Source organism: Apiospora phragmitis (assembly GCF_038363925.1).
Source record: "Apiospora phragmitis strain CBS 135458 chromosome Unknown utg000007l:2111988.0-4706623.0:1.0-2598199.0, whole genome shotgun sequence".
NCBI lineage: Eukaryota > Fungi > Ascomycota > Sordariomycetes > Amphisphaeriales > Apiosporaceae > Apiospora > Apiospora phragmitis.
In genome coordinates this window covers 108,426-130,295 of record NW_027117406.1, presented here as the reverse complement: position 1 = coordinate 130,295, position 21,870 = coordinate 108,426, and the positions used below count along the sequence as shown (strand labels likewise).

The 21,870-nt window shown below is 52.0% G+C and overlaps 9 protein-coding genes across 9 annotated transcripts; 7 read left to right on the top strand and 2 right to left on the bottom strand.

Moving 5' to 3' along the window:
• Positions 1 to 68: 68 nt before the first annotated feature.
• Positions 69 to 491, top strand: PG994_007653 (uncharacterized protein; the record flags this gene model as incomplete). Its single annotated transcript, XM_066859062.1, has 2 exons — positions 69 to 335; positions 411 to 491. 2 exons carry the CDS (start codon positions 69 to 71, stop codon positions 489 to 491), a joined length of 348 nt encoding a protein of 115 aa, XP_066714549.1.
• Positions 492 to 4,055: 3,564 nt separating this feature from the next.
• PG994_007652 (uncharacterized protein) lies at positions 4,056 to 4,637 on the top strand (the record flags this gene model as incomplete). Its single annotated transcript, XM_066859061.1, has 1 exon — positions 4,056 to 4,637. One exon carries the CDS (start codon positions 4,056 to 4,058, stop codon positions 4,635 to 4,637), a length of 582 nt encoding a protein of 193 aa, XP_066714548.1.
• A 412-nt stretch (positions 4,638 to 5,049) lies between these two features.
• PG994_007651 (uncharacterized protein) lies at positions 5,050 to 5,382 on the top strand (the record flags this gene model as incomplete). Its single annotated transcript, XM_066859060.1, has 1 exon — positions 5,050 to 5,382. The coding sequence occupies one exon, from the start codon at positions 5,050 to 5,052 to the stop codon at positions 5,380 to 5,382; it is 333 nt and encodes a 110-aa protein (XP_066714547.1).
• A 2,536-nt stretch (positions 5,383 to 7,918) lies between these two features.
• On the bottom strand, positions 7,919 to 9,243 carry PG994_007650 (FAD dependent oxidoreductase superfamily; the record flags this gene model as incomplete). Its single annotated transcript, XM_066859059.1, has 2 exons — positions 7,919 to 8,708; positions 8,795 to 9,243. The coding sequence occupies 2 exons, from the start codon at positions 9,241 to 9,243 to the stop codon at positions 7,919 to 7,921; spliced, it is 1,239 nt and encodes a 412-aa protein (XP_066714546.1).
• A 509-nt stretch (positions 9,244 to 9,752) lies between these two features.
• On the top strand, positions 9,753 to 10,680 carry PG994_007649 (short-chain dehydrogenase; the record flags this gene model as incomplete). Its single annotated transcript, XM_066859058.1, has 4 exons — positions 9,753 to 9,935; positions 10,005 to 10,166; positions 10,216 to 10,586; positions 10,647 to 10,680. 4 exons carry the CDS (start codon positions 9,753 to 9,755, stop codon positions 10,678 to 10,680), a joined length of 750 nt encoding a protein of 249 aa, XP_066714545.1.
• A 1,407-nt stretch (positions 10,681 to 12,087) lies between these two features.
• On the top strand, positions 12,088 to 13,221 carry PG994_007648 (uncharacterized protein; the record flags this gene model as incomplete). The annotated part of the gene is made up of 4 exons (XM_066859057.1): positions 12,088 to 12,109; positions 12,653 to 12,679; positions 12,798 to 13,072; positions 13,126 to 13,221. The coding sequence occupies 4 exons, from the start codon at positions 12,088 to 12,090 to the stop codon at positions 13,219 to 13,221; spliced, it is 420 nt and encodes a 139-aa protein (XP_066714544.1).
• Positions 13,222 to 15,096: 1,875 nt separating this feature from the next.
• Positions 15,097 to 17,484, top strand: PG994_007647 (6-phosphofructokinase; the record flags this gene model as incomplete). Its single annotated transcript, XM_066859056.1, has 1 exon — positions 15,097 to 17,484. One exon carries the CDS (start codon positions 15,097 to 15,099, stop codon positions 17,482 to 17,484), a length of 2,388 nt encoding a protein of 795 aa, XP_066714543.1.
• A 243-nt stretch (positions 17,485 to 17,727) lies between these two features.
• Positions 17,728 to 18,446, bottom strand: PG994_007646 (uncharacterized protein; the record flags this gene model as incomplete). Its single annotated transcript, XM_066859055.1, has 2 exons — positions 17,728 to 18,294; positions 18,351 to 18,446. 2 exons carry the CDS (start codon positions 18,444 to 18,446, stop codon positions 17,728 to 17,730), a joined length of 663 nt encoding a protein of 220 aa, XP_066714542.1.
• Positions 18,447 to 20,000: 1,554 nt separating this feature from the next.
• Positions 20,001 to 21,090, top strand: PG994_007645 (kelch domain protein; the record flags this gene model as incomplete). Its single annotated transcript, XM_066859054.1, has 3 exons — positions 20,001 to 20,520; positions 20,586 to 20,700; positions 20,802 to 21,090. 3 exons carry the CDS (start codon positions 20,001 to 20,003, stop codon positions 21,088 to 21,090), a joined length of 924 nt encoding a protein of 307 aa, XP_066714541.1.
• Between the last annotated feature and the right edge of the window lie 780 nt (positions 21,091 to 21,870).

The window sequence follows — 21,870 nt, the reverse complement described above, 5'->3', positions numbered from 1 at the left end:
CTGGAAATACTACACAATTACGCGTGATAGCATAGACACCTCGGAGATTGGACTGCCTGATTCACGTCATGGCCGTCTTTCCGAACAATAAATTCCGCAGGGCCAGCGAGACGAACACCCTCGCCGCCAAGTACCGAGCGCTTATGGCCAAGCGTCCCTTTCTGCTTTTCGGCCTGCCCTTCATGTCGATCATCGTGGCTGGCTCCTTTGTGCTGACGCCGGCCACCGCCGTCCGCTACGAGAAGCACGACCGCAGAGTGCGGCAAATGACTCGGGATGAGGAGCTGGGGGTGGGCAAGGCAGGCCGTAAGGTCAACCTCAAGGACGAGTACTATGTGGGTTTTCCCCTCTATGAACCACCAGACGGTCGAACGTCAGCGACGGTATACTAATTGCTGTCACCCCAACAGAGATTGGCTGCCAAAGATATCGACAATTGGGAAAACAAGCGCGTAAAACGATTACCCGGCGAACACGATGGAGTGTTGTAATGAGATCATGGCGCTCTTCCCCGCTCGCTCGAATGAACGCTCGAAATATGATCGACTTACCCCGGATTCCGGGTCCAGGTGCCGTGAGATCAGGCGTTTCCTCATCATAGGGCGCCTCGATGGCATGATAGCTACGAGTAATGGCTCAAGTCGACTTGGCTGGGCCATTTCAATACCGACAGCAGTATCTCGAGGACGCTCCGACTCTTGAGTACCGACCACGACTCGAGACAGTTTGTCAAATCCTATTTATTCCCAGCTTAACTAGCCCTCCGGTGGAACTCAAAGTTCAAGTAGTGTCGAGAACAATGGAGCGCGCAAGCATCATAGGCATGTTGTAATTTCGGTTATCTGAACGAGCTCTACCCAGCTGGTGGATTTCAGACTGTACGCGGGCGAGTTAGAGCTCTCAACGCCCGGGTCAACTATTGCCGGGTCAGGATGAAGTGCCACTGAATAGCGTTCCGTCGCTGCCGCTTCGCACATGCGGTCTGCGGAAGGGCTAACAGCACCATCCAACCCTCGTGGGCCGGTGGCATATCAGTTTTCCAATGGCGTTTGCAATTGAGTTTCTGGCACCATTGTTGCTTGTGCTCAAGCAAAGGCTCCCTCCCAGCCGATGCTAATAAGGTCCACCGCAAGAAGGCTCGCTCATTCTCGCCGGATTATCGGCAAGTTTTGTATGTACATATCGCCGATGGTGACCGCGTGTTCGCCTGAAGTAGTGGCTGCCAATAGCTGCACCGGGCCGCAAGGCTCACGTCATCAGGGGCGTCCTACAGAGAACGTGGTCCCGTCGCGCATATATGGATGTCAAAATGTAACATGCATTTCAAGTTTCATAATAAATACAGTACACAGCCTAGCTGCCGACGTAAGCGCGGACAATTCTATCAGACAGCAATGCCCCCGGCTCCCAAATATCGGGTGTCATCTGAAGTTCAGATGATGGGACGAAGTGGTCCTTGTGGGTATCCATCATGCTGGTACGTAGTATAGCTCGGAGAATAAGTGACCACGGGTTGTGGTTGGGCAGACGAGGAAGATGGGCTTATCACTGCCCATCGCTCCGGAGGACGTTTCTCTCACGTCGTTGGTCAAGCAGAAAACCGACCAAAGTGACTAGCCCCTCAGCGTAGTGAGTTAGTCCTAGCTGAGCTTTCATCCTCCGCTGAGGCTGACGTGACTGCTCGTTCACAGCTGACCATTAAGGTTTGGTCGTTCTCAGTAGTAGAAGGTTCTTCTTTTTCCCGCATCCACCACACCTCGTCAGAACCTCCCCGTGGGCCTCGTCTCGCGGTGCCGACCGGATATCCTAGTGGGAAAATTGCAATATTCTGTCGCTCACAAGGTGCACTCGGTATTGAGCTGGTGGGAAAAGAAAACGCCACTTTATTACTCGGTAGTCAGAGTCGCATCGTGCCGAGCATCCATTCAAATCACCAGAATCACACCCTACACGGACTACTCGGAGCTAACTCGTATTTCCCAAGTGGGCTATAGTGGCTATTTTCGGACATGATGCCCATGCTCTCTTCAGGTTCACTCGGAGTCTTCGGCGTGCCGTGCTGAAGAACTCATGTGGTCTACGGGAACGCCGGTCTCACCAAGGAAAACTTTTCTTCTTCGTACCCAGGAGATTGGTCGTCAAAGGTGCGACAAAGAGCAAAAATACCATGGCATATGCTCAGCTACTGCAAATGTTTATTGTCAAGTTGCATGCCAAAAGGAAAGAAAACCAGAAACAGAAAGCTAATGGTCCAGCCTGATTATTGCATGGCCCATTCTGTCGAGCTGGAGGTCAACACAAAACCGGGTTTGGCCAATACAACAGGGTTTATGCCTGGTTTGTGGGCGCCGACAGAAAAAAAAGAACCGGGGAATTTCTTCCAGAAAGCTTGGAAAACACATGAAGGAGCTCCAAGCTTGGGTGGCACCACTACACCCTTTCTTTTCTCAATCCTGAAGATCAGCGCAGGGGAGGGGGGAAGGGGGAGCGGGTTCGCTGACTGTTGGGCTTCGCTCGCTTCGTTCCGACGCTCTCATTACCACGAAACACCTGTTCTACAGCTGGAATGCATTAGACATATTCCAAGGCATGGCGAAGAGCGCTTTGAGTGTGACTTCACACTTCCTCGGAGAAGCAGTGCTTGGCCCTCGCGGCGTTGCAGCTGCACCCTGCGACAGTTTCCCTATTCAAACAGCTCCGATAAGCATATTTCCGTCCGATTCATGCTTGCACCTCCAAGAGTCCAAGGGCGGAGACGCCCAGTTTTGTTTCACCAGAAAACTGGCTGCCCTTTTGTGCAACTGAGAGAGCTCAAGCGCTCAATTTCCCCGCACCGTGATCAAGATGCTAGTATACGTCCCCAAGATCTACAGATATCATCGGCAATGATTGAATCATAGGGCAGTGCCCTCCGAAGCCGCTATGTATTCCCGTTCATGCTATGCTGGGTCTGCCCCGAGGCTGCCATCATCAGCTCGGCGTTCAGCTCACCCGGCCGGATGAGTCGAAGCAAAGTTAGCTAGACAATCCGCGGTCGCGAGGTTGTTCGTTCCAGTCCTATCCAACGGTAGGTTGGTAGGGTAGTCCTCCTCGGCAAAAGTTCCGTCAAGTTCACCGCTCAGTTTTTCGTCCTATTTTTCGTCCTGGGGTAACCTGGGATGAAAGAAAGATAGGCTTTCCCACTGGTCGAAAGGGTGTGTACATGGAAGCTGCACGCTGGTGCTGAGGGGTTCCTTGGCTAGCAGCTGGTACCTGTACGAGCAGGGGGGCTTGCGAGGTTGCGAGCCTAGCGAGTCTATTGCGCTATCCGCCCACTTGGCCCTACACCACCAATAATCTCGGCCGAAGTTAATGGGACACGCGGTCCACTTGACTTGACATGACTATGACAGGACGAAAAGAAAAACACCAGCTTAAGGCCTGGCCAGGACTTGAGGCCAGGCGAGGCCAGGCACGCACCCAGCCGGGTCCCGTAGGGTATTCAAGGTCGGCAGGTATGTATGGTACATTATCCTCCTGTACGTAGTAATATTGATACAAAGAATGGTCAGCGAGGACACACAACTCCGGCACCTCAAAGAAACATGTGGAGTATGACGCATGCGTTCATGGCCGGATTGAGACTGGGGGGGTTCGGCCATGGCTCGTATCCCCCCCATCCCAGAAAAGAGAAAGCGAGCAATAGCTTCCGAGCCCACATGCGCAAGTGTGCTAACGAAAGACAGCTGCAAGGCACCGTTTTCCTCGTGTACAGCTCACATGTACCGACTGTCTAAGATCTTCAGGCACCAAAGTGGGTTGCACTCGAATATATATGCAGATGACCTGCCGTCTCTTCTGCACCCCGGATACGTTTTACTCCCATCAACCCAACCGATATAATCTGGTATCCGCTCTTATAACCTAGCCAAGCCCTACACTTTCCCATATATCGGGTCTCTCCCATACACATCTACTATAATCAAACATCACCAAGTCGGCTTTTACACCCAAACCTCTCAAGATGCCTCTCATCGGCAAGCACAGCTTGTCTCCCCAAGAAGTCGAAGGGCAATATGCAGAACAACCACCACATCGAAGAGCATCGCTTCCATTCTAGATCCATGAGCACATCAAGTACGATCTCACACGCCTCCTCGACGGGATCAAACGTGAAGGCCGACTCTTATAATCCGCTTTCACTACACCCACCACTGAGCTTCAACACATCTCCCGTCTTGCCTGAGTTCGACTCCGCTAGCAAATCTCACCATGAAGGCTCGGGAAACACCACACACCTGAGTCCTGCGGATCTTCCCACGCCAACGGGGGATTTCTACTACAACCAGGACTGCCGGAGGAAGACATATGTCTACGACCAAGCCGTGCAGTGGCCTCTGAAGGACTGGCAGGCTGTACCGCCAGGACTGGCCAACATGGACGAGCAGGAATTTGATGCACAGACAACACCTCGCAAACTCCCAAACGATCAACGCAGACCACCCAAGGACAGCAACATGTCAGAGATGGAGATGTTCGTCAAGCGAGGCGAATGGAAACGCAAGGGCATCGTCTTTGGGCTCGGATCCGATTACGAAGAGGACCAAGAAGAGCATTTCGAGCTACCAGAACCAGAGCCTCGCTTCGAGTTCTTCTAAGGGTTACATCCCTTTTTCTTCTTCTTCTTTTATATGTTTTAATCTGGCGACGGAGCATCCCGGTGTTTCATTCCTTCTTCCACCTATTACGACAAAAACGACTTATACACGATATCACGAAACTGTAATTTTATCTCATGTGTTATTGGACACCGGGGACAACGGGCAGCTATTAGGCTTGAGGGGGAACTTGTATCATACTGTAATATGACCTAGGGTTGGTATCGACCGGGCGTACTGGAAAAGATACCTATTTGATTTAGTTACACATAGAGCCACTAGCTAGCTAAAAGAAGAGCAATCTCACGATTTCATAATTATCATTCACAATTATCACTCCACACCCTGCCTCTTCTTATTCCATGACTCATAAGTACCAGTGATAAGCAGTAACCGCTGCACACTCATCACCATGATTAACACGGACTCGCCTTTGAAACAGATTTTCAATGCATATGCCATCCGCACTCTTGGGGTGGATGATGATTACGTCAGGATAATCCAGATCGTCGGCGCCTTCTATGTAATGCTTTCTCAACTTGTAACGGGTGTTCTAGAATTCGACATGACTGGTGTGATGGCCCAACCGCGTCATTCGCTGGAGACGCCACCAGCCCGTGTAGATCCCAATATTAAAACGCACCCCTCAAGACCCTTCAAAAGGTTCATTGATCGACCAGATACCTACACATTTCTGTACATCTTCCGCTGGAATGCAGCAGCCACCGAGAAGCACTCTCACTAATAAGGTCACTATTGGAAAGCCGTTGATGAGAATCCATTCTATCTTCAATACTTCACTCCGGGTAAATGCCTAGTATGTCCATTACTGTGCTACAATACGGATTATTACCGGTCGATACAGACCGCATGCTTACTAGAGGACAGACGGAATCACAAACATCGGCCACAATATCGAACAGCAAGACATACATATCTCCGATCCTGGCACAAGCGGGCTGGCCAACGGATGTCCCAGCGCTGTGGTCGAGGCAGCATCCAGACGATGGGGTCGGTAACCGATCCGCGACACGGCAAGGCTAAGGGTAGCTAAGGCGTATAGTCAGGTTGCTAGCACCGGCCGCACACCATCCCGGCTTAGGGATAGACAAGTGCACCTCTGGTATCGATCATCACGCGCGTAGATGAAACACATCAGCAGACCTCATGACATCAAGCCTGCTCCAAGCAAAACGAGAGGAGGCATTCCAGCCGGAGGCGAACACACACATACACATACACATACACACGCGCTGTGTGCATGGCCACATGGTAGTTTCCCTCTAGCGGTTCACAAGCTCAAGTATCTTTTCTTACCCCTGAGTAACGACTTACATAGCAGTCGTACACCTGCATAAGCTTAGGTAGCGTGAGACATACGCGGCAAGCTGATTTCCACCGCCACTTTGTTTTTTTGTTTTTTTTTTGTCACGGTTCACGCTGCAACATAAGGCCACGAGGACGAATGTCTTGTTTCTTGCTTGCTCGCTGGCTTAGAGCAACTCAGACTCGCTATGCGCTCCTGACGAATCCCAGGCAGGACTCTGCATGCACATGTAATCAGCAAGCTTCCCTCTCCTGCACCACGAGATGTCACTATTCGGATGCTTGCATCATGCAGTATCCAAGCCCGCCGAGCTCGCACCCTCCTCTCATCGAAAGACTAGCATAAAACCCGACTACATGCGGATGTTACTCAGCAGCTTGCCTTTGTGCAAGGGGAAACTCACTGGCGCCAACGACGCCAAGAGCAGGAAAGGAAACTATTCGTCCAACTAGTCGGCACGCACCCGCCCTATCAACGCCTTTTCTCCATCCGACCAATGTAGCGTGTAGATTGCAAACTGACATCACAGACAGACAGGTTCGCCCTATCATAAGGGATAGAAGAATAGATGGCAGTTTTTCTGCCCCGCATGTGCGGGCTTGCATATTGACACCACGGGCGAGAGGCAGGCCGGATGATACATCCCTCCAAACCTACCTACTTGTTACGTTAGGTGACATTGCATGTGCATATGTAAGACGAGGATAATATCAAGCTTCTGCAGCGGAGGTCAAGCAAAGTCATAAACGGGCTTCTTCGGCACAACGTGTTGCTCTATGTACAGTAACCTTCAGAACAGGCAACTTCACACGTTGATTAAGGACGCAAACAACACTAGAAGAGGTTGCAGGTTACACACACACACACACACACGCCACGGGCTTGGTTTGATGGCGGCGTCCCATAGAGCGAAAGCCAACACGGAGTGGACGCGACACCAGGCTGCGTAATCTTCAACATACATGCAATGCAATGATGGCTCGAAACAAGGCTGAGTTATTGAGCTATTCGGGAACGCTATTCATCGCGAGATCGGATGGCTGGTGCAAGTCAACCAGGTTAAGTAAGAAAAAGGAAGACCGAAACGGGCCGTCTCATGGTACGGTTGATACGGTGACGTTCTCGAGATTGATCTGATTGACCGCAGCCGCATCTTGTAGATTGTATTCGCAGTCGCGTCCCTCAAGCGCCTGGTACTCGCGGGAATTCGAGATATGATCTCGATGACAGTACATATCTTCACCGAATATGTCTTGCTTAAGTGGCAAAAGGCGACTCTAAGGCGTTTCATGAACGGTTTCTTTCCACCTAAAAGCTTGGTCTGGGCCATCAGGCTAGGAAGGGACGGAATGGAAAAAAAGAAAAAAAAAAAAAAAAAAAAAAAAAAGAAAACGGTTATTGCCATGCTGTAGCTCTTTGCCAGGTACTTACCCCTGAAGCCATTTGCCCAGTCCGGCGCAGCGCCGTCTCATCCACTAGTGCCTACGCCTCTACCGCAGCTTCGGGACAACCAAGTATGTAGCGTATCACAGCTTCGGAAACGCCTGATGCGCCTCACGCCGTCTACTCGACAACTGCCTAGTCTCAACCGGCCAGCCAGTGCCATCCGTATAAACGGTCGAATGGGGACGCGTTCGTCCATGTCTTCATCGGACGAGTCAGGCAAATCAATAGCTACGACGTGGTGTATAAGGCGCACACCTGACAGGAGTCCGTTGCAGGATCTGTAGTTTGTCCAAAACACCATCACGATCGGATGGTTGCTCGCAAATGGACGATCTCGATGTTCACTTCTTGAGAGTGGTCGTAAACATCGACAAAGGGTAATTAAGTTGACTCTATTGACATGTAAACCAGCGATTAGTGAGCGCTCTCGATAAAGGGGCAAAGGCATCTCGGGTCCCGAGCCCCTGGATTTGACAAGGACATCTGATAGAATGGCGGCAGTCTTTCCTTAGTCCTTCAGGCCCAGAGATGCGATATCCGCACTGAGCTCTCTGCCCTGGACCATCTCCGCCAACACCTTCCCCGTCCCAAGGGACATGCTGATCCCCCATGGACCATGGCCAGCCGCTAAGTATACCCCACCGTCAGCGCCAGGCCGCGTTCGCACACTAGCACCAAGATGCTCGTCGGGTATGCGGCCCACAATCGGCAGCCCGTTCTCTGTCACGGGCCGGAAGCATAGCCCCTCCCGAGTCACCTCGAAATCGTCCGCGGCCCCGTCCCGGGCGAGTATTTCTCGTGCCGTGTCACGGAGCTTCTGCATGGCTGACTTAGACATGTGTGTCCTGGAGTCGGTAGCGAGCTCGGGCAAGGGCTCGGTTGCCGAGTTCAAGCCGGCAAGGTAGATCTGGCCACCTACGCGCGAGAAGATCTCCGGAGAATAGCCTGGCTGACTCGTTATGAACACTGCATGGCAACCATGCGACTCCTCGTGTTCCTTGGCCCATTTCGGCGACTTCACAACCAGAGAGTGTCCTGCGAGGCTAGTAATCGGGGGTTTGTAGCTCGAGGCCGGAAATAGGGTTTGAAACACCTTGGGTGACCACGCACCAGACGTGATGATTACTCTGGTGCAGGGTATGTCCGTCTCCGTGCTTGTACGAGTATCTGCAATGCATATGCTGGACACTTCGTTACGCACGTCGGTCTGGACCGAAATAGCCTTGGCTGGCTGATGCAGTTGAACGCCGAGATTGAGACACTTCTGCAGAAGGTGCTGCGAGAGTTGTAGTGGATCTCTAGAGAATGGTTTGGCAACGTAACTTTTAGCTGCCGAGCTTCTTCTGGATGATACGATGCGACCTGCAAACATAACAACACTCACAGTTGAGCTACCGTCCCCTCATCACTAATGACCTCGACGGCATCGCCCTCTTCCCTCTTCAACCACGGCGGCGCAATCCCCTTGGTGGAGTCACCCCTGGCAGCTTCGGCGCGACTAGCACCCTCGCGACACCACACATCGACCTTCTTCTTGGAGGTCGTCGGCGGTGACAGACTTATAGAGGTGCTCTGAGCATAGCCCCACTTCTCAGCACCATTATCTTTTTCAGCCAGTTTTCGATGCTCCTCAAAGCTCAGCGCGCCTAACTCAGCCGAGGCAGGAGAGAACCAGTTCTTAGCAAGGAAGCCGCCTGCGTAGCCAGAAGCCGAGGCGAAGAGCTCCGGACTAACCTCGACCAAGTGTATGCTTGACGGAGGCTGGTGTTTGGCGAGGTAGTATGCAGTCGAGGTGCCGATGATACCAGCACCCAAGATGACGGTGGCCGACATAATTGTAGATAAGAAGAGTATTCACAAGTATTCAAAGGCCACCCTTCGAAGTTTGTTTAATCAAAGCTCACTGCAAAGATCCGATACAGTACAGATTTCGGTGAGCAACTTGGCAATGGCCAACAGCTGGTAATTCGTCTTAGACTTGCTTACTTATCTAATGAAGGAACACGGCATCTGATAGACAGTAGAGGTCTGCTCTGCTGAGCTCCTTTAGCCTCCGCGTTAGGAGACGAGTAGATGCATCATCCAACTGGCCACCCACTCACTACCCCGCTGTCGTCATTGGATCCGGGGCGTTCGCATATATCCGATAAGATAAGAGGACATGATTCCTTCCATCCACGCATTATGTAAGGAATGACCTAGGTAAGTTTTGGTCGTACCCACTGGAGGACTCTTCACATTTCGCAATGACTTGGAACGATTCATGAGTATTTTTATCTTGTCCATTATTCTTCTACCAGGAGACTCAACAGTAACAACATCACCGTCAACTAGAAACAACCATGTCTAAGGCTTTCATCGTGACGGGCGCCAGCCGAGGCTTGGGCCTGGCAATTGCGGAAAATCTGCTCAAGGCATCGCATAATGTGTTCCTAGTTGCACGGTCTGAAACGGACCTACAGAAAATGAAGGAAAGCCATCCGCAGGCAGTTGACTACATGGCCGCAGATTTGAGCGACTTGAGCGTATGTTGCTCCCAACCTTAAGCTTCGTCTATCCCGCCATCAACAAAACCAGCTACTGACATATATCAGGTGGCCCCCAAGATAATCGGAGCAGCACAGAGGGCCTTTGGCAAAATCGATGGAGTTGTCATCAACCACGGAACATTGACACCACTCACAAGGATTGCTGATACCAACATCGAGGAATGGCGACAAGCATACGATATCAATGTCCTGAGTGCTGTAGCACTGGTGAGTACTGGCCTTGAGACCTTGCTGCACCCAGCTTACAATCTCTCAGGTCAAGGAAGTGATCCCCGAGCTTCGAAAGTCGAAAGGTCGCGTGGTCTTCGTCTCTTCTGGGGCCGCCACAGGGGCTTACGCTGCCTGGGCTGCTTACGGAACAGGGAAAGCTGCAATCAACCATGTCTGTGCGCATTTGGCTGTTGAAGAGCCCGATATTGTAGCCGTCGCTGTATCGCCAGGCAAGGTCGACACGGCAATGCAGCAGCAAATCAGAGAGCTCGGAGGTTCTGGTATGGAACCTGGCCAACATGCAAGCTTCATCAACGAGCATAAACAAGGCAAATTACTCAAGCCAGAGCAGCCGGGCACAGTCATTGCAAAGCTGGTCAACAATGCCTCCAAGGAACTGAGCGGGAAACACTATCGGTACGCGTAACGCGAAGCGCCCTTGCAAATGAGAAACAAGGCCGACTAACTCTGTCACAGATGGAATGCGACTGAGATGTCGCCATTTCAGTAGATTGCATCCTTGATACTATTTCGAATCGTCAGCTTGGATCCCACAGTAATAGATTTCACAAGTTGACAGAGGGGGTTTGCTTCAGTCGAAAGATGAAAAGGCCTTATATGTATTCAGCATAGCGATGCTCAGTTTTAGCATGGAATATAGGTTCGTCATCATAAGCAAAGTGGGAATGCAAGAAAACGGTAGAAGAAAAGGAGTCTGCCTTACCTTACAAGGGCTTACAATTGTCTTGATTGCACGGGAATAATGTAGTCATATTGACCCTCATCGTGCCACTATGCTCTGGCTATCAGCACACCACCCTACGCCATGTGATTCGAAGCATTTCCAATAGAGAGTAGGCTAAGTCAGGTATTGAATAGAAGTCCATCAGAGAGTATCGGTATTTGATAGTACTTGAATATTGGACATCATGCATCGCCGGTTGGTGTTCGCAGAGAGTCGGTTCAACGTACAGAATGAAGGCTCATACTTGGTCAAATAATCTGCAATCCGGCTGTTAGTATCTTGGCCAATGAGCAGCGGTGCAGTAAATGTGTAGCATGAAGTTGCGAAGAATCAGTCGGTCATTTGGCGTGACATGTCATTCACCATGGGCCATGAGGCGAAGGTAAGACTGGGGCGACAACCTTATCATCATGAAAAGGCGAGGGAGGGAGAAAAGGCAGTGGTGTATGCAACTTACTGTCTAGTGCCAAGTCCCCAGGTGAAAATTGTTATCAACCGGAGACAGGCATCGCGGCGCAGTGAGCGAAGCATTTAACAAAAGACGGTTGGACACATGAGTGTCATATCGCATGCTTGCTAGACATGGTGCAGAGTGTTCCTGAGCTGTATAGCCATGGAAGAGAATGAGGATGGGGGAAAAGGCGAGAGAATGTTGTGTTGGAAGGTTGGGATATGATGCAGTGAAAGAATCTAAGAAAATTTCTGAATTTGAAGGTCGCAGCGACACCGCCAAGCCTTTTGAGGGAGATAGCTCCACCTAAAATCTAAGCTTGCGCCACAGCGGGAACACCCCCAGCCCAGCAGCCAGCAGCCAAGTCGAGGCAGGCATCAGCCACATGCACCTTGAGCGAAGGCTACATAAACACTCGCTGATCCACCCACTGCCTGACTGCATACCTCGTGTAGTTGGAGCAGTTGGCACTTGCAGCTCATCTATCGGTTGCGATTTGATGCATACAATACAAACAGCCAATATCAAAGACTCGACCTCAGCCCATTATTGCGACGACCACGCAATTCCAGCAACCTCTCGCCCCTGTCTCCTTCAACCAACGTCACATTTCTTCACTTGTCGAAAACCAGTCTGGCAAAATTCATTTCAGCCTTTTATTATATTTTTGAAGTTTTTGTCGCGGCCTTGAAGCCGTACTATCCCTTCATTCACAGCCCAACATGTCGGATCACGAATACGGAGGTGAGTTAGCCCAGTTTACGTCTTGTTGCTTCGAGTCTGCCTGTTTGCTGTGCTGTTTGTTCCACATTTGGCTACATTGAATGCCCGATTATTACAAGTGCACACAAGGGAAGTTCCAATACATGCACCGTTTGCTCTTGCCCGTGTTATTTTCCCATGCGGAAACAAAGAAGGTCTCACTTGAGGTGTGCAGTGCTGTGCAGTGCAGTGCAATGTTTCTGAGTTGGTGTTGGTGTTCGCATGCCCTCTGTAGGCATACATAACCACGCCTCCTCAACATCTTGCGACTGCACCCGTTCGGCCCCTGGAAAGCCTGGTACAGATTATCCTCATCTTGTCGCCGACGGCAATCACATCCCACTGGGCTTTCTCTTTCTTTGTCTCTGCTCCCTCACCAAGCGGTTCACCATCCATTCAATATGCCCCACATTTCACATCAAGACAGCTATTGGATGAACATCGACAATGGCATTGGTTAATTCTCCCCTTTCGTTTGGGCTTTTTTTTGGCTTGTAGGATTTGATACTGACGTTTAGTCCCCAGGCAACGATGATTTGTCTCTCCCCAAAGGTACGTCGCCAGCATCCCAATAATGACATGGCCAAGGCTAAGCCTTGGCTGCTGCTTCCCCTATGATAACCTAAACATGACCCAATATAACGAATGTATACTGACATAGTCTCTATAGCTACTGTTCAGAAAATCGTGACTGAGATTCTGCCCTCCTCGACTGGACTGAGCTTCTCAAAGGAGGCTAGGGACCTGTTGATCGAGTGCTGCGTAGAGTTCATCACTTTGGTCTCCTCCGAGGCCAATGAGATCTCCGAGAAGGAGGCCAAGAAGACCATTGCGTGTGACCACATCACCAAGGCTCTCGACACACTCGGCTTTGGGGACTACGTTCCTGCGGTGCTCGACGCTGCGGCCCAGCACAAGGAAACGCAGAAGGTGATCAAGAACATTGTAAGCGAGCCCTTCCTCAAACTCCACGTAACTTATGCTGACCCGATGATTAGCGGACAAATAAGTTTGAAGACAGTGGCATGTCTCTCGAAGAGCTGGAGCGGCTACAAGCAGAGCAGTTTGCACAGGCAGCAGCCAGACACAACTGATGCATGGGATCTCCGACGGATTTCAGGTGTTCGGTTTTCATCGTTGATTTGACAAGGGGCATTGCATGGCGTTTCATTGAGCGTTTGGGCGGACTGGTATATCAACGGCGTTTTCGAGTCGGTTTAAGTGATGGATAATACAATCATCAACACAATCCAAAGCTTGAAAATGACAAAAACATCGGTATTCAGTCGTGCGATTGCAGTCTTATTCGGAGGATCTTACTCACCCAGTTGAGGTAGAGGTGTAAATCTCAAGGGTCACAACAGGGCGCAGCCGGAGAGGTGTCAAGTGGTGGTACTACATGTACCCAACAGTAGCAGAGGGGGACTCATCATTGATAACCTACTCGTCGTTATGTAGTGGTGACTCGGAAAATGCAATCGAAACATCCTATCTTCCACAGACGAGCAGAAACAGCTCATATATGTGCGTGTAGATCGAAACCTCTTTTCGGCAGAGTCTCACATCAGCAGCATTGGGATCACGATTGGTGCTCTGGTCGATGCGATACGATGCGATGCAGATGTGATGCTCGCAGAAATATATACGTGGAGTCTGGCAGTATTGATAGTTCTTACTAAGCCTATTCGGACAATTATCAATGAGAAGCAAAGGCCTGTAAGTATGCGGGAATTTTTGCAGGCTCGCAGGCAGGTGTGGTGTTTTGGCATTTCGTCATTGGTTGGAAGGGACCTGAGAGGGACAACTGGTTAGCCAGACCTGCGCCGAGCTGTTCACCGACGCTGCAGTGCCATCGCGGCACTGACACGGCTTCATTGTGGGGGGCTCAAGTTTTAGCTTGGGAGGATGTGACTTCATTGAAGAAAAGTCTGTTTTGACCCAGCCCAAAAAGTTAGACCGTTTGTATGGGCTGAGCGTTGGTTCAGCAAGGCGGGCCGGCCGACCCCGACGTCACCTACGAGCGCAGCAATTGCAAGTGAGGGGTTTGTTTATTTGTCATAGATGAAACCAATCAATCAGTCGCCCAAACATTTGGAAATAGCATCAATGTTGAGTTACTAGGAGGAAGTTATCTAGTACCTGATCAGAATGCCGCTGCTAAGGGAAAGCAGGCGAGAGCTTCTTAGGTAAACTTTTCAGCCCTGACTTCTGGTGATCATCCCATTGGAAGCCTCAACCCAACCGGTTTCGGGAGCTTTAGTTGGAAAGTAGCCAGACCCTAAGGTTGTTCTGAACTTACGACATGGTGATTTTGTTGAAAGTTGAAACTGCCCCGCGATCGTCGATAAGGCCGATAAGCAGCTCTTGCCTGCAGCCAGTGCCCAGCTATTTGCGTCACAGCTCCTGGGCCCCTCAATCAGCCCGAATCCAGACAGTGGTTGCACTGCAGCTCTATTTCGGGAGGTGGTGTGCCTGCCTTGGCTGGGGGCAGAGAATCTCCCGTGGGAAGCCTTCTGGGGAACTCTCAATCATTTAAAAGTTAGAATCAATGAATTCATCGTAGCCGGTGCGACTTGACTCATGAAAGTATCTTCTGTTGGCCCGAGAATCGCAACTCAATTGTCTCGCTAATCCGTCCGTTCCGCTGGCATCAGTCGGATCAGCACTTATACAAGTAAAAAAACACCCAGCTTATCCGACTGGACGAGAGGCAGCTTTCCCTCTCTACCGGCATAACCGTTTGTAGGTACGACACGATAATCGCCTGATCTTTCAAAAGCATTCCACTGGTATTTAAGGAAGCCGCAATTGAATGGTCTAACTGTTGTTTTGTACAGGGTTGCCCCACCTCTCGAACGATTCTCCCACCTATTTACTTCCCTCGCGCGCCAACTGAACCACTTTCCCTCTCACCCCAATCCTCTCACATCCCACAACCACAGACCAACAGTCCGCAACACCACATCAACATGGCGAGCGAACCCAAACAGAAGGTCGCCGTGATGACCTCGGGAGGTGACTCCCCAGGCATGAACGGTGTCGTCCGCGCTGTCGTACGTATGGCCATCCACATGGGCTGCGATGCCTACTGCGTCTACGAAGGCTACGAGGGCCTTGTGCAAGGCGGAAGCTACATCAGGAAGACAGAATGGGATGATGTACGAGGCTACCTTGGCATCGGTGGTACTTACATCGGCACAGCACGCTGCATGGCATTCTACGAGCGTTCTGGACGTTTGACAGGTGCCAAGAACATGATTCTTCATGGCATCAACGCCTTGATCATCTGCGGTGGTGATGGATCTCTCACTGGTGCAGACAAGTTCCGAGCTGAGTGGCCTTCGCTGGTCGAGGAGCTTGTCTCTACAGGCCAGCTCACCCAAGAGCAGGTCGAGCCCTACAAGAAGCTCAACATCGTCGGCCTGGTAGGCTCCATCGACAACGATCTCTCCGGCACTGACGCCACCATCGGTGCCTATACCGCACTTGCCAACATCTGCGAGGCGGTCGACAAGATCGAATCCACTGCCACTTCCCATTCCCGAGCTTTCGTCATCGAGGTTATGGGTCGCCACTGCGGTTGGCTGGCCTTGATGGCTGGTGTAGCTATCGGCGCCGACTTCATATTCATCCCCGAGAAACCTAGAGAGGACAATTGGCAACAAGAGATGTGTGAAGTCGTGAAGAAGCACCGTGACTGGGGCAAGAGAAAGACTATCGTCATTATCGCAGAGGGTGCCATGGACCGTCACGGTAGCAAGATCACGCCCAATATGGTGAAAGACCTTCTCGCTGACAAGAAGGGTCTCGCATTGGACACGCGAATTTCCTCTCTTGGTCATCTTCAGCGAGGTGGCCCTGCTGGCGCGTACGACCGTATGCTCGCAACCCTTCAGGGTGTGGAGGCCGTCAAGGCCGTCCTGGATGCCGCACAGGCCGTTAAGGAGGGCAAGCCCCAGCCTGAGACCTGTGTGATCACGATCAACGAGAACAAGATTACGCGCCAACCCCTGATGGCCGCAGTGGCTGCAACTCAGCAAGTTGCCAAGGCCATTGAAGCCCAAGACTTCGACAAGGCCATGTCTCTGCGAGATACCGAATTCGCAGAGATGTACAGCTCCTTCATGATGACCACTGCGATGGGCCTAGACACCAGCATTCACGTTCCTGCAAACAAGAAGATGCGAATCGGCTTCATCAACGTCGGAGCCCCTGCTGGTGGTATGAATGCAGCAGTCCGAGCCGGTGTGGCCTACTGCCGCTCACGTGGGCATGAGCCTATTGGAATCTATAACGGTTTCGCTGGATTCGCAAGACACCATGGTGACAAGCCTGAAGGCGCTGTCCGGGGCTTCGACTGGCTTGAAGTTGATGGCTGGGCCAGCAAGGGTGGCTCAGAGATCGGTACCAACCGTGAGCTGCCGGAGGAATCAGGCATGGAGCTCATGGCGAAGCTCATCAAGCAATACCGATTCGACGCTCTCTTCCTGATTGGTGGTTTCGAGGCTTTCCATTCCGTCGCACAACTGCGCAAAGCTCGAGACACCTACCCCGAGCTCTGCATCCCAATGACTCTCCTCCCTGCCACCATTTCCAACAACGTACCCGGCACAGAATATTCCCTGGGATCTGACACTTGCTTGAACGAGCTCGTGAACTATTGTGACAAGATCAAGCAATCTGCTTCAGCAACTCGACGACGAGTCTTTGTCATTGAGACTCAAGGTGGTAGATCAGGATATGTCGCAACCCTCGGTGGTCTTGGCGTAGGCGCCAGCGCTGTTTATATTCCTGAAGAGGGTGTCACCCTCGACATGCTCGCTGCCGACGTTCGTCACCTTAAGGAAGCCTTCCAGAAGGACAAGGGTCGTTCCAGGGCTGGTCGGTTGATCCTGGTCAACGAGAAGGCCAGTCGTGTGTACGACGCCAGACTAATTGCCAATGTCTTCAGAGAGGAAGCACACAACCGCTTCGAATCCCGCGATCTCATCCCTGGCCATCTCCAACAAGGTGGTATCCCTTCGCCCATGGATCGATGCAAGGCCGTTCGACTCGCCATCATGTGTATCAAGGAGCTGGAGAAGTTCGGTCCCAAGCCCTATGAGAACCCGGATGCCATTAAGAAGGATCCCATGAGCGCGTCTGTGATCGGCATCCAGGGTGCCCAGGTCACGTTTACTCCAATGGAGGAGTTGGAGAATCGCCACACCGACTGGCAGAACCGCCGCCCCAAGGCGGCTTATTGGACCGACATGAAGGAGGTGGTGGACATTCTGGGAGGTCGACCAAAATATCCCGAGCCGGAGAAGAGCTTGTTTGGTCAGATTGCGAAGGATACTAAGCGAGGACTGGCATAAATAGAAGGATGGTTCATGTGATTATTGCGCTAAGTTATTAAGGTTATACTGCTGGTATGTGGCGGTTATGACACTGGCATTACAAAATTACGCTATATAGGGACATCTCCTACTAGACGAATATTATGACTGAACGAAATGGCATGTGTTACTTTGTGCACCCCACGCTCTCAACTCAGGCGACAATCTATCACCGGAATAGAAAATCAATTGACTCATTCTGACTCAACATTTTATCCCCTTTCAAAATGGGTTGTTCGACCCGTCATAGCAAAAGAACTTGCCACTATCCTCGATGCCTAAGCCTGACAGCACTTTCAACACACCACTGGCACTATCCTCGACTTCTACCGCCGCCCCAGGCCCTCCCATGGTCGTCTTCACATGTCCCGGGTCCACACAAACCACAGTGGCCTTGCCTTTGAGCTGGTGTACTTGATGAACTGTCAACATATTGAGCGCACACTTGGAGATGGAATAAGGCGTCATGTCCGGCTCAATACTTCCGTCCGATAGCAAGGCCAGCGAGCCGAGACCCGACGAGATGTTGGCGACAATAGCACTGCCGCCGCGCAAGTATGGCAGCAGCGTCTTTGTGACCTTGGCAGGGCCTATGACATTCGTCGTCATGTGGGATAGGAGCGAGGCGCCGTCGAAGTTCAGTGCAGTCTGGCCTTGTGACTGCAGGATCCCCGCGTTGTTGACCAGCACGTCAATTTTCTCCTCTCCAAGGATAGGCGGTATGGCCTGCGCAAGGGTCGCAATGGAGGCCTCGGAGGAGACATCACACTGAACGATATGACCGCGTCCCTCGGCTTTGGAAATCACATGTTGGAGATTGATATGTCGGCGGACGTTTCACGCACGGTGGCGATGACGGTGTTGGACGGGTTGGCTGTGAGTTGTCGGACATATTCCAGTCCAATGCCACCTCGGGCTCCGGTTACGACGTAGACAGGCATTTTCTTGGCGAGAACAATCGATTGCAGTGCAGTTTGACGCTACGCTGGCTTGGGACGAACAAGAAACAAGGCTTGGTTGGGGTGAAGAGTAATGAGTCGGGAATCTGATTCCCCCGCCTCTGAGAAAAGGCATGCGGCCTTGACACCCTTATATACCTCACCGGCAGCATCCACTAGAGAAAGCATCTGTAATCTGAAGAACTGAAGCCGACTAAAAGGACCATGATGGTTAAAGCTAATGTACAGGGCAAAGTAAAAGCGCGGTATTGTGTATTCCCGGCGACTTGGGTACGGATATGGTGGGCACGTCACCCCCATGGTGAACAGCATCTCCACATGTTGCTTTCAACTTATGGTCGGGTTTTCTTGCGCAACATATCTAGTACGGAGAATACGGCGGCCGGCATCGGGGTTCCCCGGCCACTCGGATGTGAATCAAAGCGTCTTTTCGACTCTGATAATGCCGCTGTACCCGTTCAGGTCCCATCCCCACAGCTTGATATGTCCCCGGTCTGTTGCCTCCTTACCCTGGTTTGTGTGCCGGCGTCGGATCAGATTACTAATTGTTCGCCATTGGGCTAATAGTCCGCCCGCCTGTGGCAATTAATTCGAGTATCTCTGGATGATACTTAAATAAACCTCATTTTACTCGATCGATGGTGGTCGTATATCCGCGTGAATACATAGTCAAGTGGGGACAGGTCCCAGGGTATAGACTGCCACCACATGTATACTTCCCTGTGGCATGGCATCAGATCGAGCTCGGCAACTCTGGCGTGCGAGCTGATTACGAGTTGGCCGCTCTCAGAGACCGTCGAGAAGGGTTCACGAAAACGACAATATAGAAGAAGACCTGCGCTCAATTACGTTTCCGGCAGGAAGGGTCGGAAGGGTGACGCTCTCTTCGTGTCCAGGGCCCTCACTCACACTGGGCTGGGGACTCATTGAAGACAATCTCTCTCTTGGACGGCCTATTCTTTGTTAGCCGGGAACGAACTGGCAAGTTTTTGATATCTTAGCTTGACAAGACTGCGAATCATTACTAGAATCAACTTAATGAACTACCTTTGCTTCAAGTCATCACTTTTCTTCTCCTCAAGATTCATAGCACGGAGGGGATAGTGTTCTGACGGAACCACTTCGTCATCAGCCAAAACTGACGATGTGGTCACAATTGCATATATTGTTTGACCCTGCAATAACATATATACCCCGCATGATGACCGGCGGACAGCCAGCATCATTACCGATTTCAACATCTTCCGTGACAGCTTTCTACCCGGATACAACGCTCCGGCAGGTGGCGGGCTGTATGATAGGCTGTCCCGAGTATCATCCACTTCTGCAGATCACCCACCCGGCAAGGGGTGATCTCGGCATACTGTTGGGGCAAAGCCACCAATCCTCGTTGATTCAAATGTAAAGCAGCAATCTCGTCAACTGAATATATATCATGCATAGCCCTCCAGAGTGAACAGGGGAGTCATCATCAGATATATGCTTTAGCCACTTAACTACATATATCTGAGTTTCTAAAACATGCCGATGCCAAGAATGCTCGTACTTGCCTCACGGCTGTTACTACTCCTCCTGCCCTTGGCCGCACACTCGTCAGCCGCAGCCCCTCACACGCAGCCGCGTGCCTTGTCATCTACTCGGCAACTTCACGCAGAGAGCCACTGGGAAACTCTACCCTCCTTACCCCTGGGACCCAGGCAGGAAAACAGCGTCGCCGCACTGGGAACCGATGTATACATCCTCGCCGGCATCACAGCTGCTGCTCCCAATGCCACCGCATTCCCCTCACTCCAGCTCGTGCAGGCCTACTCCACCGAGAGCCGCACCTGGCGCCGGGTGGCGGATGTGCCCACACCGCTGAACCACGCCCACCTCGCGGCCGTCGCCGGCAAGCTGTACGTCCTCGGCAGCTTGACGGGCGACGGGCCATTCCTGCCCACAGGCGTCAGCTATAAGTACGACGCGGGCGCCGACGCCTGGACAAGGCTACCCAAGGACGGCCACATGCCCGAGGGTTCAGAGCGCGGCGCGGGCGCCGTCGGGTCTGGAGGGACCGGTTCGTCGTCGTCGCCGGCGGCCTGCTCGACAACAACCCGTTCACTGGGATCCAGCACACCGTAGCCAACGTCTCCGTCTTCGACACGCAGACGGGGACCTGGCTGCCCGCTGAGGGCTGGCCGGCACTCCCGGACGGCGGGCGGGACCACGCCGGGGGCGCCGTCGTGGGCGACACCATGTACGTCGTGGGCGGGCGGCGCAGCGGGCGGACCAACGTGAGGGGGGCGTGTTCGCGCTGCATCTGGCCGCGGCGCCCGAGGCGCGGGCCTGGGCGTCCAGGGCCGGCATGCCCACGCCGCGGGGCGGGCTCATGGCCGCCGCGGTGGACGGCAAGGTCTACACGTTCGGCGGCGAGAACGACGAGGCGCTGGGGGCCGGGCCCGACGGCGTGTACGCAGACGTCGAGGTCTACGATACGGAGACGGACTGCTGGGAGAAGCTGCCCGACATGGCGGTTCCTCGGCACGGCACGGGCGCCGCGGTGGTGGCGGGAAGGATCTTTATCCCAGGAGGCGCCAACATGACTGGAGCAGGGGCCACTAGCGTGTTCGATGCCTTCAGTCCTTAATTGTGCCAAACATCGTTGTGCGGCCCATCAGTTATTAGTTCTCACTGGTGTGATAGCCTTTTTTGCCCCCTGATGTTTTGTTGATGAGAATACCAACCCGCATACTACCACACAGCAGGCTGAGATTTGTTAGGTGACTGCGTTCCTGGCTATCTGGGATATTGAAGGATATTTACTCCTTATTGGTTTCTTATATCGTATGCTTGCAGTTTGAGGTGTTCTGGGACCTTCTTCACAGATTAATCACTAGGGCCGTTGAAAAGGCTAACGCTATTGTGATGAAACGATAAGGAGCGGCCACACCTAGCTCATGTCACTAGAAGCATCCCGCCTCTGAGGCTGTTTGCTCTAGGACCGATAAAGGATAGATGAACATCGAGACCAAAGTGCGATTGCCGCAAATTAGGTTAGGTTACGGGGTAACTGAAGGTGGCATGATATCTTGTGAAGGGGAGACTTGACGGTTTCATCTGATTACCTATCGTAAGTTGCACAGAATGGTAGTCGGGCCCGAGCAAAGAGAGCAAATGAGAGAAATGTATCGAGAGCCTCAGGACCTGCATAGGTGTTATGCATGGACAGTTTCATGCTCTTCTGCGGCGCAAGCTTCGGGACCGATTGAGATGCAGGATTCACACTCGAGATGAAGCTGACTGGTAAATATCCTCCAGGTTCATCTCGATATTGCAATCCTAGAAATCAGCATGGCGGTGGAGACTTCCAAGACTTTGGGTGGGTCATGCCCAGCGTTGCTTACTGTAATGAAGGATCTCGGGGACC